Consider the following 14,664-nt stretch of genomic DNA (forward strand, 5'->3'; position numbering starts at 1 on the left):
TATGGCGCGGAGTTAGTGACTTACTTCTGAGCACACGCATGGTGACACAAACATTCATTCCAGCATTTTAGAACAAGAAAACACAGAATCTTGAGATACATGTTTGCCTCGAGGATCTCTGATCTTGTGCTGAAAAGCTGAACCCAGGGACACGCACCTTCCTGATCCTCTCTACGCATGTTCAGAATCTTTACTCCGTGACTACTTGTGTGGCACAAACAGAACTAGATCGCGGGGATTTGGTGGATCACTGAACCGAGCTTTTTTTTTGTACGGACTTTGATAGGAGACTTGAGAGTCAATGAGTATCCCCTAACTTATTCGCAAAAAAAGTATCCCCTAACCTAACCCCTGTAATCAAGCTGTAATAATCAATTGATGATACTCCATATATATGAGGCGCCCGCCAGACCTCTTGTGAATTGTGATCGGCCCTTTCCCCCAATCCAATCTCCTCCGATCCACTCTCACTCAACCACGACAAGATGATGGGAATGCTCGACAACTTCCGCTCGTCGGCGTGGATCTACCTGACGCCGGTGGCCGCGGCGTGCGCGCCCATCGGGGTGCTGAGGACCTACTTCAACCAGCACCTCCGCCGGCCCGTGCGCCGGTTCCTCCCGTTCCTCGACCCCTTCGTCACCATCGACATCGCCGCCAAGCCTGAAGACCACTCCTACTCCTACTACAACAGCAAGGCCAAGTCCAGCGACGCCTACGCGGAGGTGCTCGCCTACCTCAGCGTCGTCTGCTCGCGGGACGCGCGCCAGCTCCGCGCCGAGGGCGCCGACGAGGGCCACGGCTTCGTGCTCAGCCTCCGGGAGGGCCAGGAGGTGGCGGACGAGTTCAGGGGCGTCACCATGTGGTGGTCGGCCGTCGTGGAAGACAAGGCGTCGCACCGCTCCTCGGGGAGGTGCTGCCGCCTCACGTTCCACGAGAAGCACCGGAGGCTCGTCGTCGACGAGTACCTACCGCATGTCCGCCGCACGGGACAGGATGTCACGGTCGGCAACCGCCCCCGCAGGCTCTACACCAACAAGAACAACCGCGACTACGGTAGTCCGAGGGATGAGGTGTGGAGCTACATCAACTTCGACCATCCGACCACCTTCGACACGCTCGCCATGGATCCAGACGAGAAGCAGAGCATCATGGACGACCTTGACGACTTCCGCAACAACAAGGACTACTACCGACGCATCGGCAGGGCCTGGAAGCGTGGCTACCTCCTCCACGGCCCTCCGGGCACCGGCAAGTCCACCATGATCGCCGCCATGGCCAACTACCTCAACTACGACATCTACGACATCGAGCTCACCACGCTGCACTCCAACTACGACCTCCGCAAGCTCTTCATCGAGACCAAGAGCAAGTCTATCGTCGTTATCGAGGACATCGACTGCTCCCTCGACCTCAGCGGCCACCGCGCCACCATGATGCCTCCCACGCAAGACGACGAGCTCGACGACGTCGCCAGCGAGAGGAAGCGCAGGAGAGGCAGCATGCTCACGCTGTCCGGCCTGCTCAACTTCATCGACGGCCTCTGGTCGGCGCACAGCGGCGAGCGCATCATCGTCTTCACCACCAACCACCTCGACAAGCTCGACCCGGCGTTGATCCGCCGGGGCCGGATGGACAAGCACATCGAGATGTCCTACTGCAGATTTGAGGCCTTCAGGACGCTCGCCGAGAACTACCTCGAGGTTGACGAGCACCCACTGTTCGACGCCATCAAGGAGCTGCTGCAGGTGGTTGACATCACTCCGGCGGATGTGGCGGAGTGTATCATGATGTCAAAGCGCGCAGCTCGCGACGCGGACGCTTGTCTTGGGAGTTTGGTACACGAGCTCAAGAAGAAATTGGAGGACAAGGAGGAACGGAAGAAGGTTGAGGAGCACGATGCAAAGATGGCAACCGATGAGAAACTTGCGTCCGAAAATGGGGAGAAGCACAACGCCGAGGAGGATGCGGCTGCAAAACCAAATGGCAGGGAAGCCATGGCTAACGGAGTGAGTGAAAGTTCTAGCTGTTCTGAGGAGGATTGTTAGCAAGATATTAATTATTTACTCTATAGGATGATGATTATTTAAATGAGGCTGTCATGCAGCAGACTTTCACGAGTAGAAGTTCAGAGAGTTCAGTCGGCGGAAAAAATATATTTACCTTTTTGTTTCCTCTTTGCAAGTTGCACAAGGTGTTTGAAATGTGAAACTACCTACCAATATATAGTATGTTGCTAGCTTAAGGCTGGAGTGACCTAGTGAGTGACTTTTTTTTTCTTTGAAAAACAGGGACGCCCCTCCGATTTCCGTAGTCTTTTACAGGGGCAATAAACAAGGAAAGAAAAAGCGAAAACAGGGTGCTCTGTTTTTTCTACTACATCTACTGGAAGCCTATCACTATCATCGGGTAGTACATCCAACAATCTTGAACACCCCCTAGCAAAATCCCAAAGCCATCAAACTTTTACAATCAGAGCAAGCCGCCCAAAACAGCATAAGGGCATCTCCAGCGGCGCGACGCAAACGGACGCTGAGCGACCGTTTGTGTCCGCCGTGACCGGAAATGCGTCTGGGGCCTGTTCCAGCGGGGCGACGCAAAGTGACCGGGCTGTCCGCGGAGACGCAAACCTGGCCCAAATATGCGTCAGGTTTGCGTCTCGGTGGACGCTCGGCGGACGCGCAAAGTGTCCGCTCGCTTCCCCACCGGACCCGCCTGGCAGCGGCACAACTGCTTCGTCTTCCGCGGTATTACTTCTGGGCGGCGCGCTGCAGCCTTTGCAGGGGCCGCGTTAATGGCGTGCCTCGGCTTCCGCGAGCGTGCGCGAATAGTAGGCGTTGCATCGGCAGGCCATTGAAGGCGTGATTGAGTCGGAGCCTTATAGTGTCGCTGAAGGCGCAAATTTCCCCGACCAAAACCATTGGCAAAATCCCACAGTAGCCACCACACCGACGCCATGGGGAAGAAATGCTGGCCGTTCCGGAAGACGAAGAACGACCAGGAGGCTAGCGGCTCGCGTTCCGGCAAGAAAGCACGGGTCGGCCGGTACGTCCGCGTTGACCTCGCTCGGCAGCTATGGGAGGAAAACCGGCCGGTACCATGGCCGGACGCGAACTTGCCGGGAGGGGGCTGGTTGACCTCGTCAGCGACGACGGCCAGTAGACAGCGCCTATTTTAGCACCCCTTTCTGGCTTTTTTATGTCCTTTTTATTATCATGTAAATTATGGCGTATGAATAAAAAAAAATTATGCGTCGTGCCGCTGGAGCCACCCCCCGACGCAAACGGACACCCGAACACTTTCGACCATTTCGCCCGACGCAAATGGACACGACGCGTCCGTTTGGACGTCCGAAATGCATCGCGCCGCTGGAGATGCCCTAAGAATATCAGTCCCAACATGTAGGGACATGAGGAACTAGCACAAATGAGCGAAGAGAAGAAGCAGCCAGCTATAGCTTCTGTTGACAGGTTCCCATCATCTTTTTGCATCAAAAGTCATCTACCTAGTCAGGTTTTGGACTCCAGGCCTCCATCCTTTAGAAGAATGAAAAACTTCACTTGTTCCTGCTTCGAATAGTTTTGTTCCCCACCTCAGCATTCTTGATTTTCCGTGCTTTCTCTGCATAATTGACCACGAGTTAAGCCAAAAGGGCCACCAAACGGGCGAAAACAAAAGGGTCAGATACCGTCTTATTCTCAAAACAAGCATCATTACGCAACCTAGTGAGTGACTGGTGATGCTGACTACATGAAAGAAGGAAATACGAGTGTGAAAGAAAATAGCTCAGCTCTGATCTTGCAGAAATCTCAAGAGGCCGATATGTAGATGTTCTTACATTTTATGCAAAACTTTCTACTGCTACGTTCAAAGAGGTACTTGAGAGATTCTCCTCCTAACGTGACCCTCGGGAGAGATTAGGTTGGCCCACGCGGCTAGCAGAGTGGAGTATCATGTAATCCCAAACTTTATTAAACGGGAATGGAGTTTCTATCTGACTAGATGGACCCAACGCGCGTTGCTGCGCCGTCCTTCGATATTAGAGTGTTGCTTGTGCTGCGCAAGCATTTCTTTATCACGGCGTAGATATCTTATTGAGATTTATCTTTAGGCGCAACGCTTGTTGTCTTATTGAAATTTATCTTTAGGCGCAACGTGTATTGGAATTTGTTCTTTCTGGACTTGAGTAAACAACACATGAACATCCATGAGATTGATTTCACCACACATGCGTACATTCCTTAAGCAGGGCTACTGGTTGCTTAAACCTTGCGCCCTTTGCCCTGCTCGTTTTTGTTCTTGGTGGCTTTTTACCCTCCTCACGTAGTAGGATTGATTTTATAAGTTACCATTGTTGCATGTGCAGCTATTAACTTTTACAAACATTAACATACCAGGTATATCAACAAACACTCGAAGTTCTGATGGGAATTCAACACGAGCAAATATTTAAAAGGACATTCTCATTGATATTATGTTGAACCTTAGTTTCTAGCTTATTCCAAAAATATATCATGTGTATCGTTCATCTAAAAAATGTTCTGTAACTGACTGCCCCGTATCATTCAAGTTGTAGCCACTGTGAGCTTCGGAAGAGGAAACATATCATCGTAGTTGTAACCTTTAAGGCGGAGACGCAGACGAAGAGATCGATGAAAAGAGGAGAAGAGGTGGCTGTGAGGGGGTCATGTGGTGGGTGAGGAAGAGCCGAACAGAGGACCAGAGTAGGCGATCTACATCACGGTAGCCCAGCACAAAAACCAATCGACCATCTAGATTGATCGCACACATTGTGTGACAGCATCTGACAATATGACAACAAAACCATGCGGGGAAAAGAGAGCTGTCATTTGTTCACAATTTCACATTCCATTCGCACTGCAACATAATGATAAAGGCCAGACTAAGATAACTTCGTCAAGTACTCCCTCCGTCAAAAAATTATTGTCTCAATTTTTTCTTGATACAGATGTATCTATAGCAAAAATGCATTTAGATAAATCCATATGTAAACGAAACCAAACAAAGACACTTATTTTTTGACAGAGGTAGTACAAAACAACATCAGCATAATATATCAATTTTTATTATGTGAACATATTAACAAACTATCTCAATCAGTTTGTACAGAAGATGCACCAAAAAAATATTCAACGCTCTGAGTTCTTGTATGCTAGTAAACTTGAACTCGGAGCTAAATTCTACATCGCCGGCAACATTACTGTGAGAGCTTGGATTTTGTAGGACAAACCTTCAATCTAAAAGACCAGGGCACCAAAAAAATACAACCAGGTCCATACATCCTCTATTGTCGCCTTCATCTCAGAAGACATCACAGGAGATTGTAAAAACAATATTCATCATTGGTATTCCTCTTATAGCTCTAATGCTAATACGACAAAAAATATTTGGCACATGACATATATACAGAGTTGAGAATGTACCAGGTCTCACTGCCCAAAAACCTTCCAAGTGACTAAATTTTAGGTCTGAAAGAAACAAAGAACATAGACATATATAATCCGTGTTTACTTACAGGCTTGATAATTTGGATTCATACAACTCTTTGTTCTCCTTGTTCCTCTATGCAAGGGTTGGTACTTGTAGCATTGTTTTCCCAAGAAATATCATAACCATAAGAGTTGAGAAACCCCATGAGCATAAACCATGTAGTGCGTGCTAATTTTCAACATCTCACCTGAATATAACTGAAGTAATACAGTATTTGACATTGTAAGAACTTCATCGTAGAGTTCAGCCAGCAACATTTTCAGCACATACCCACCACAATCAGGCCACGAAATTGATAATTAAATGCGCCTGTTTATATAAAGCTATGCAATCCTTCTTCTAATGAAGCATAGGTGACCTCATCAACATGTACTGCACCTGTGGCACCTGCTATAAATTCAGTTATTAGTTTGTTCACAACATTGATGAACTCACTATGAAACATGCAATGTATAAGACAACAAGAACAACAGAAATATATCTTCCTTACTGCACAATGTCGTCACGATTGGGAAACCATCCAAGTTATGCTTCCCAGAACAATTTAATTAGTTATAGAAAATAAACTTAACAAATCATTAGCATAATCCTATACTGCTTATCTAATACCATGTGATGGTGTAGATCCTTTACCATGGAAGAATTATTTTTATCACCAAAGAGGCAAGGCAGTGCACATGGCTGCTACATGAAGCTCACGAAACTGACTGTCTATATGCCTGAGACAGAAAATATCAAGACCGTAAGTGCACTGACATATCTATCCATACAGTTGGTGAAAAATATTAACAGAGTCGGAAGAGTGGTGACAGATAAAAAAAATCTGGTATGAGGTTGTTGTGATTGTGCTAATAGTATATGTTACCAATTACTTCAAATAATGCATTGTGAAATCATAATGGAAGTTAAGATATGGTCCTTGTACCCACGCAAAGATTGATTAACGAAAAAATGATCCTCACAGCTACGGAACAATAAGCGGAGCTTTACAATCTGTAATATCAAAAATGAAAGTGATAAATTACCAAGGACAAATATTATATATCAAGAAGTAATGTAGTATGGTCCTGAAAACACAAACCAAAGATCCTCCTTAGTCTCCCATAGCACTGACCACCACCTCCCCATAGAGGAACACCATGAGCACGTCGGCAACGGCCTGGTCCAGCATGCCATCACACAAGGTGAACAACTTCTTAAGCTGCCGTTCCAAAGCAGACACGTCCGCAACGCTGATCTGAGGAGAGAGACATGAGCAAAAAGACACAATAATAATTCATTTGATCAAAGACAGATCACCCTATTCTTCCAATGTACAAATCCTTGAGGCATAATGATTTTTGGAGCACATGAGAAATACTATTCTAATACTAAATTAATTTCATAATCGCTATAGCACTATATTCTTCCGATATACATTTAAAATCGATGTCGCGAATTTCACATATATATCAAACAGGAACACTTTTAGTGAGCCATTACTTAATCTCACATGTAAGCTAACCAAAATATCAAACGATCTATGTCCGAGCTAAAATTTTGAGCATGAAACAATCCTACGGAGTAAAATAACTTTTCCACAAACTGGAGGTGCATAAACAATCGATGCATGTTATTGGTTCTTGGCTTCTTGCAGAGAAGTACCTACCACATAAGCTTGCCATCTCTGAGACATGGTATGGTGATCATGCCTTGCTACTACTGAATGAAAACTGGCCCCTCCCACGAAAAATAATCAGCATGGAACCTGAGGCGTGTTGACATATTCTCGTGCACCTTTAGCTTCTATCTCTAGAAGTAGTACACAACAGATTGTTGCTCTGACATGCATTCCATCGAACACCTAACAAACAAATGAAAAAAAAAACTGAGACGGATGCTACTTGGTGAAGTTGTAAAGGCCATTGAAAGTGCAAGGTTTATATTATAAAAAAAATGCGAGCTGCAAGATGAAAAACGTGGATCACCAATCTAGTACAAAGATTTGCATAATCGCTTCCTTCCCCAAAGTGGCGTTGGACATTTAAAGATCATTTCCCAATCACCATGTACACTATTGTACATCGACATGGTGGATCTGCACAGGTAGAGAATCAAATCGGAGGCTGAGCATGAATGAGATATGGGTAATACCGCGCACAGTTTTGCTCGTGATCTACATTTTGGGGCTCGTAGGGTTCATCAGTGTGTGTGTGAGACAGAGGTGGGACGGGACGCAGATTTTGTCGCCTTACACGACCTAACTCTGCAGGCGGCGGGAGTCCCGTCCAGCGGGGCTGCAATACGCCCTTGTTGGCAATACGACCTTCTCCTCCAAGATCCGGTGCATCTCCGTCGCCGTCCATTGCCTCCCCCGTGAGATGGATACCCAGCCGGGAGGTGGCGGACCTCCCGTCTGGCGCCGATGCAGTGCGTCCTCATCGGCTAGGCGGCACACCACAAGGTCCGTGTCCGCCTCCTGCAGCTCCCGCAGCACCTGCTCCTCGAGCCACATGTGCGTCGCCGTCGCCGACCCGACCATTGCCTCACCGCGGGAGAGGATTAGAGAGCTGGGGAGTTGGCATGGCAGATTGGAGCGGCGCCGATTTGCAGGCAGAAATTAATGGGATGGGAGGGAGGAGGGGAATCGAGTTGGTTCCACTCGAGTATTTTTCTTTAGCTGTGAATGAGTCGGTTGGCACAGGGGCAAACGGGCCAGCGAGTAGGCCCCTCGACAGCGACCCTTGGAACACCCACAGGCCGTCGCACCCCTCGGAGTTAGTGCTCTTAGAAGACTAGCCCCAGTCAGAGAACTTGGTGCAGAATCAAAACGACTAGACTCTAATAGAGAGAGCGTGTCTGGCACAAAGGTCTGCACAAAAATTAGCTTCCCTCTTTTAAACACTTAAAATTTAGAATCCTCAAAGATACTGCACAAGGATATGAATTCCTGAGCTCTGGACATGGTTCACTTCCTTCCATACCAATCCTATCTCCTGACATTCCACCTTTTTTCGAAATGGGGAAAAATCGTCCTAGCTTCTGCATCCAAGGGATGCACACGGCTTTCCCGACATTTTACCTGGAGATGAATCTTCGCAAAACCTAGCGGCCCGACGAATTTGGTCCTTCCCTGGCCATTTTGACTTAATTTTGGTGAAGCGCCTCTCGAAATGTCGTCATTGTTCCGCTTGTTCTTGCAAACAGCTCTGCCTTGCCAAACCCCTTCATCTTCACACCGAAAGCACGGTGTCTCTGTCGGTATCCAAACATACGGGGCATAGCGACATGAGTGGACATCTGTTAGGAACGCGCTACGTAAAATAAAAAAATATCACGCATATGCGACAATACAGGAAATGGTAACGTACCCTCGCTGAACGTATCACATGGCAGAAGTTCATACCATTGTCCATGTAACTTCATGACTTGCCAGCTAGTTGTATCCCTCCTAGCCGCGAGAGGATCTTCTCTCACTCAAAGATTCGCACGATCAAGCGCCGAAAGAATATCGCCCTTGAGTATCCACACGTATGGGAGAAGCTTAACTGCATCGAAAGTATGATCAACCACATGGATAAAGCGGGAACAAGTCGATGAAGAAACGAAGCATCTGCGATTGCCATCTTGATTAGATTCCAACAAAGTAGTCAATCAGGCAGCTCTCCATAAAGAAGAGGGAGAGGCGCGCCACGCGCAGGGCGCGGACCGCTAGAGTTTTGGCGTACAAGGAGGTGGTACAACTAGGGAAGGGGTGGTTGCGAATTGGGATGCCTCTTGGGGTGCCTCTGGCCCTTCTTTTATAGTTGGGCATCCTGTTTAGGTCGGCCAAGGAAGACCCACATTTGGAAGAGTCCAAGCAGGTTTCTCCACCCAGAATTCCTACTAGAACACGACTTCCGGGAACGCATTTGCCCCCAAGGAAACGTGGGGTGACCCACCTGATGTTCTTCCGGGCTCATCTATTTTTTTTGGATCTTTCAGATCCTTTCCCGCCTTCTAAAACCTCCTGGTACCTTTCATACATGTCCGGAACCATTCGGGACACTCCTTGTACCATTTTTGGACACTTCCTGGGTCATTCGTTTTTTTCCGATAAAGGAGCATAGCCCCAGCCTCTCCATCAATAGATGCACACGGTTTCCTTTATTAAAAACAAAGTATCAAGTCACGATAAATCAATCATCACTTATTACAATCATGAAAAAGCTAAGATCGATACATGCATCAACCAATTGAAAATATGGCAATCAGAAAAGCTATGCATTTACTATTCTATTAAGATGTCGCCACCCCTGGAAAAAGAAGTCATGAGCAACCACTAACATATCCTCCCGGTCCTCCACCGGGAGAAGGAAAACCCATTGTTGAATTGAATGAGCAGCTCGCTGGATAACCTGCAAAAAATTAGTTCCACTTTATTTGTTAAAGATAATATAATTTCTAGTCCTCCAAATAGCCCAACAAATGGCCGAAAAATAGTCATCTTTCCTCACACCATTCAGCCATCTACCAAACATATTAGTAATATTAGGTGGTAGAGGAATGTTATATGTAAGGTACATCATACGCCATATTATATTTGCAAAAGGGCAATCAATAAACAAATAATTAACGGTTTCCGTGGATTCACAAAAACAACACTTTTGACATCCCTTCCACTTCCTGTTAGCTAAATTATCCTTAGTTAGAAGCACCTTATTTCTCATGAACCACATAAAATTATTAATTTTCAAAGGGATCTTTAGCTTCCATAGATACCTAAGAAGATAAATAGTATGCCCATTCATCCAATCAAGGTACATAGACTTAACTAAAAAAATACCGGAATCAGTAAGCTTCCAAATAAACTTATCTGGTTCAGATGTAAGGTTAATTGTAATTAAACGTTGGCATAGATGTAACCATTGCACCCACTTATTATCATTCAAACCTCTTCTAAAAGAAATATTCATAGGTTCAGTAGTCGATACTAACACACTCTTATGTTGGACAATATTATATAGTGCCGGATATTGATGAGATAAAGGAGTATCTCCCATCCATACATCCTCCCAGAACCTAATAGATGTTCCACCCCCCACTCTGAAATAACCTCTCTTGAAGAAGTCCTCTTTAACATGCATGAGACCTTTCCAGAAAGGTGAATCAGTCGGATTGATCTCTACTTGTGACAGTGTTTTATTTTTAAGGTATTTGTTACATAAGAGCTACTACCACATATACCATCCTCTGAAAGAAGTTTAAATAGCAATTTGCTCAGCAAAAATTTGTTCTTTAATTCCAAAACCTCAATTCCCAACCCATCTTGGTCCTTCGGTCTACACAAAATATTCCATTTAGATAATCTATATTTCTTCTTGTCAGATTGCCAGAAATTTTTTGATCTATAATAGTCTAACCTCTTCCTCACCCAATTGGGATTTCCAAGAAGAAGAGCATAAACATAGGAAGACTTGTAAGAACCGAATTAATCAGAACCAACCTATCACCATAGAAAACAATTTACTCCGCTAGCTCCCCAATTTGGAGGCAAACCGATTTTCAATAGGGTTTCACCCCGCATTCCGCTGTGTACTATAATGTACAGGAATCTCCAAGTATTTTAAAGGTAAAATTCCGGACTCGCACCCAAAAATGTGTCTATATTGGTCCTCCATATCCTTTGCCTTACCAAAGCTAAAAATTTTGCTCTTGTGGAAGTTAATTTTTAAACCCGGTAGTTGTTCAAAAATGCATAGGCTTAGTTCATATTAACAGCCTTAGCAATATCATGTTCCAAAAACAATATTTTTATTGTCCACATATTGTAAAATGGAGATTCCCCCGTCAATCAAATGAGGCAACAAACTCCCCACTTTACCCTCATCCTTAGCCCTAGCAACAATAATCGCTAACATATCAGCGACAATGTTAAAAAGAATTGGAGATAAAGGGTCCCCCTGGCGTAATCCTTTCCTAGTTTGAAAATTATGCCCAATAACATCATTAACTCTTATACCAACACTCCCGCCTTGCACAAATTGCTTTATTCTATCGCACCAAATAGGATTAAATCCCTTTATACGTAGAATTTGTTGCAGAAAGGGCCACTTAACCTTATCATATGCCTTTTCAAAGTCAATTTTAAAAATCACCCCATCAAGTTTTTTCTTATGCATTTCATGTATTGTCTCATGGAGAACTACCACTCCTTCTAGAATGTGTCTTCAAGGGATAAACGTCGTCTGTATAGATCTAATCACTTTATGAGCTACCTTAGAAATGCGGTTTGTTGCCACTTTAGTAAATATTTTAAAACTCACATTAAGTAGGCATATTGGCCTATATTGTTGAATTTGAGTTGCATTTTCCTTTTTAGGCAGTAGAGTAATCACCCCAAAATTCAGTTTATATAAAGGCAACTCACCTTTCTGAAAGCTCTCAAATAAAGCCATCAGATCATTTTTAACAACCCTCCAAAAATGTTGGTAAAACTCGGTCTAGGTGATTTATTATGTTCCATCTGAAAAATAGCATCATGAACCTCCTCCGTTGAAAAGTACGCAATTACCACTCTATTCTCATCCGCCGACAATTACGGGCAATGTTCAAGAAATTGTTAATCTTAACTTATCGGCCAGCCTCAAAATGAAGATTAATCGCTTATCGTACGATTAATCGATTTTATCGGTTGCCCATTTATCAGCTTAATTTTTAATATATTCTAATTTGCAGCACTCAATTTTGTATAATATGCTATGTAAAAATAATATTGGAGCATTAAGCAGAAGTATTACCTTGATTATTTGCATTTGAATCAATCAAAATGAAAATTTTGAGCTAATGCACAGTTGTACAAGACCATAGGAAGAAAATAACGACTGCCATACAAAATTTCAGTGAAATTTCACGGACAATCAGCCGAAATATCTGTCACTAGAGTGAAAATCGTGCGAAATATCGGCCCTCAGACGAAAAATCGGCCGAAATATCGGTGCAACGATAAATTAGCCGATATGATGAAATCTTATCGGTTACCACCCGATTCACGATAAATCGGCTGATAAATCGGTATCTCGGCCGATTTTTTGAACAGTGATTACGGGATATTTTCAGTTCTACCTTCATCCAAGGAGACATAACTAGGCTCTGGATTACCAAATAATTTTTTATAATACTCCGAAATGTATACCCTTAGATTATCATCCCCGACAATGGTACCCTCATCTTGCTCAAGTTGATAAATTTTCTTTTTCTATATTTACTATTAGCTATGAGGTGGAAATATTTGGTATTATCACCCACTTCCTGAATATAATTTACTTTAGCCTTTGCGCCCACTTAATCTCTTCCTCTCTTCGGAGCTTATTTAATTTTTCATTGGCTTGCTTTAACTCATTGCGCTCCACAAATGATAGCAGCACTGTTTCCACCTTAATATCCAACGTGTCTATAATGTTCAATAATCGTTCCTTCTCCCTCTTATAGTTTTCGCTTAATTTTTTTGCCCAAGCACGTAAGCACCATTCATGACCTCTCAGAACCATTCCGAGATCATTTCAGACAGTCTTGAAACCCTTTCTTATCTAGATTTCACATTCCTAAATGTAACTAAACCTTTCAGTGTGTGAGCCATAGGGTTCGGATATATGCGTACATGTCCGAAACACTTTCCGCGATGATCAATATGAATCACTTGATAAATCTATCAACGCGCACACAAATGCACATAAATCTTTAGCGTTTGAACCTCATGTATTATGTACATTCACATTTCTATACTAGCTCACTCGAAACTACACCAAGTTCGATAATGAATTTCTTGACTCAAATTCCCTCCCTTTTTATTGCTGCCAGTACATCAATATACTTAGCCTTCCTTTGTTTGTAGCATATGTCACGCTGTAAAAAAAATTAATCCAGCGTGGAACCTTTTCCATCTAATTGCACACAATGAGCCATTTGTCAATAGCGAATAAAATCATATCCTTCGTCTTCTGAAGTACATAAGAATATTCTTGCATATTTTCAAATAATCATCACATGGATCACTCTCGTATATGCTCATAACACTCTAGAACATAGGGCACATATGATTTGTCTACATATCATACCTTACATGCATGTTTGAAAAATCACGCATACGTTTTGCTCGTTAGTTGTCAAAAAACATCGAGTCTTGCTTCAACCTCTTCCATAGACAGAACCCTTCTTGTGTTTCTATACCGAACTACTTCAATAGTATTTTATTTGCGTACTTTAGGTGTCTCAATCTATGCTCATATATCTGGATGCCCGATATTCTGTTTTTTCCTAAGTCTTTCATCGAAAAACTATTTCCGGTGATGTCTTAATGTGATACATCATTTTCCAATCACTGATATGTCATTCACATAAAATATCAGAAATATGTCTTAGCGCTTCCACTTTTTTTGTAAATACAAGTTCAGTCCTCAATTTGAACTATGAAGTTTGCAAAAGAATTATTTGGGAGAAGCAAATGTTGTATCGGATTTTTTACATTGTCTTTCCTTCACTGTCGTTGTTTCTATATGTGTACTTGACCGAACAATGGCAATTTTCCCCAATTTTATCTTTTGAGAAGGATGCCGATGATTTGTCTAGCCATAACTGCGTCAGTTCATGACATACTGGGTATTCCGAATGTTGGGAGGTTGCCCCACGTTATCTCTGTGAGCGAGGAAGAGGTGACCTGCCCGGTCATCTTTGCGCCAGTAAATAGCAGACTGGCTTTTTCTAAGCACTAAGGGTTTACCATCCGGCGGATCTCTGGGAGGGTAGAGGCCACCCAACGGATCATATTTGCATCCATAGATAGCATATCGGGTTTGTTCAGCGCTAAGGGTTTTCTTTATGCTGGCTCTGAGTGGAAAGTTTACCTGAGGACTTTGCTTATTCTGCCAAAGGTGTGTTCCCTCGTGTGGAGAATAATCAATAACTATATGTCGTGACGGCATAATTTGAAGGAAACACACATATGAAAGAGCAAAGTCTAAACCCCGGGTTTTGTGTGTTTGATGACAACACTTGAAGAATCTCACCGTGTGCCTTGAGTATCATTGATAGATTTGGAAGTGCACGGTGACCTCGCTGGACACGTAAAGATCGGAGGACTGAAGCGTAGTTTATAGGTTTTCTGGTTTTGTGTGTGTATCGCGAGGTGACATGGTT

General features: G+C 44.0%; 1 protein-coding gene and 1 long non-coding RNA gene across 2 annotated transcripts; one reads left to right on the forward strand and one right to left on the reverse strand.

The window, feature by feature from the left end:
- Positions 1-345: 345 nt before the first annotated feature.
- On the forward strand, positions 346-2,173 carry LOC127322096 (AAA-ATPase At3g28610-like). Its single transcript, XM_051351056.2, has one exon. The coding sequence runs from the start codon at positions 486-488 to the stop codon at positions 2,046-2,048; it is 1,563 nt and encodes a 520-aa protein (XP_051207016.1). The 5' UTR covers positions 346-485; the 3' UTR covers positions 2,049-2,173.
- Positions 2,174-5,236: 3,063 nt separating this feature from the next.
- Positions 5,237-8,209, reverse strand: LOC139836075 (uncharacterized). The gene is made up of 3 exons (XR_011752009.1): positions 7,160-8,209; positions 6,593-6,748; positions 5,237-5,898 (listed from the first exon to the last, which is right to left on the reverse strand). It is a non-coding gene; the product is annotated as an uncharacterized lncRNA (long non-coding RNA).
- Positions 8,210-14,664: the final 6,455 nt, after the last annotated feature.

The sequence above is a fragment of the Lolium perenne genome, chromosome 2 (genome assembly GCF_019359855.2).
Source record: "Lolium perenne isolate Kyuss_39 chromosome 2, Kyuss_2.0, whole genome shotgun sequence".
Lineage (NCBI taxonomy): Eukaryota > Viridiplantae > Streptophyta > Magnoliopsida > Poales > Poaceae > Lolium > Lolium perenne.

Excerpts from the sequence above, each read along its gene's own strand:
- LOC127322096 (XM_051351056.2), top strand. The coding sequence starts at position 486 with ATGATGGGAATGCTCGACAACTTCCGCTCGTCGGCGTGGATCTACCTG.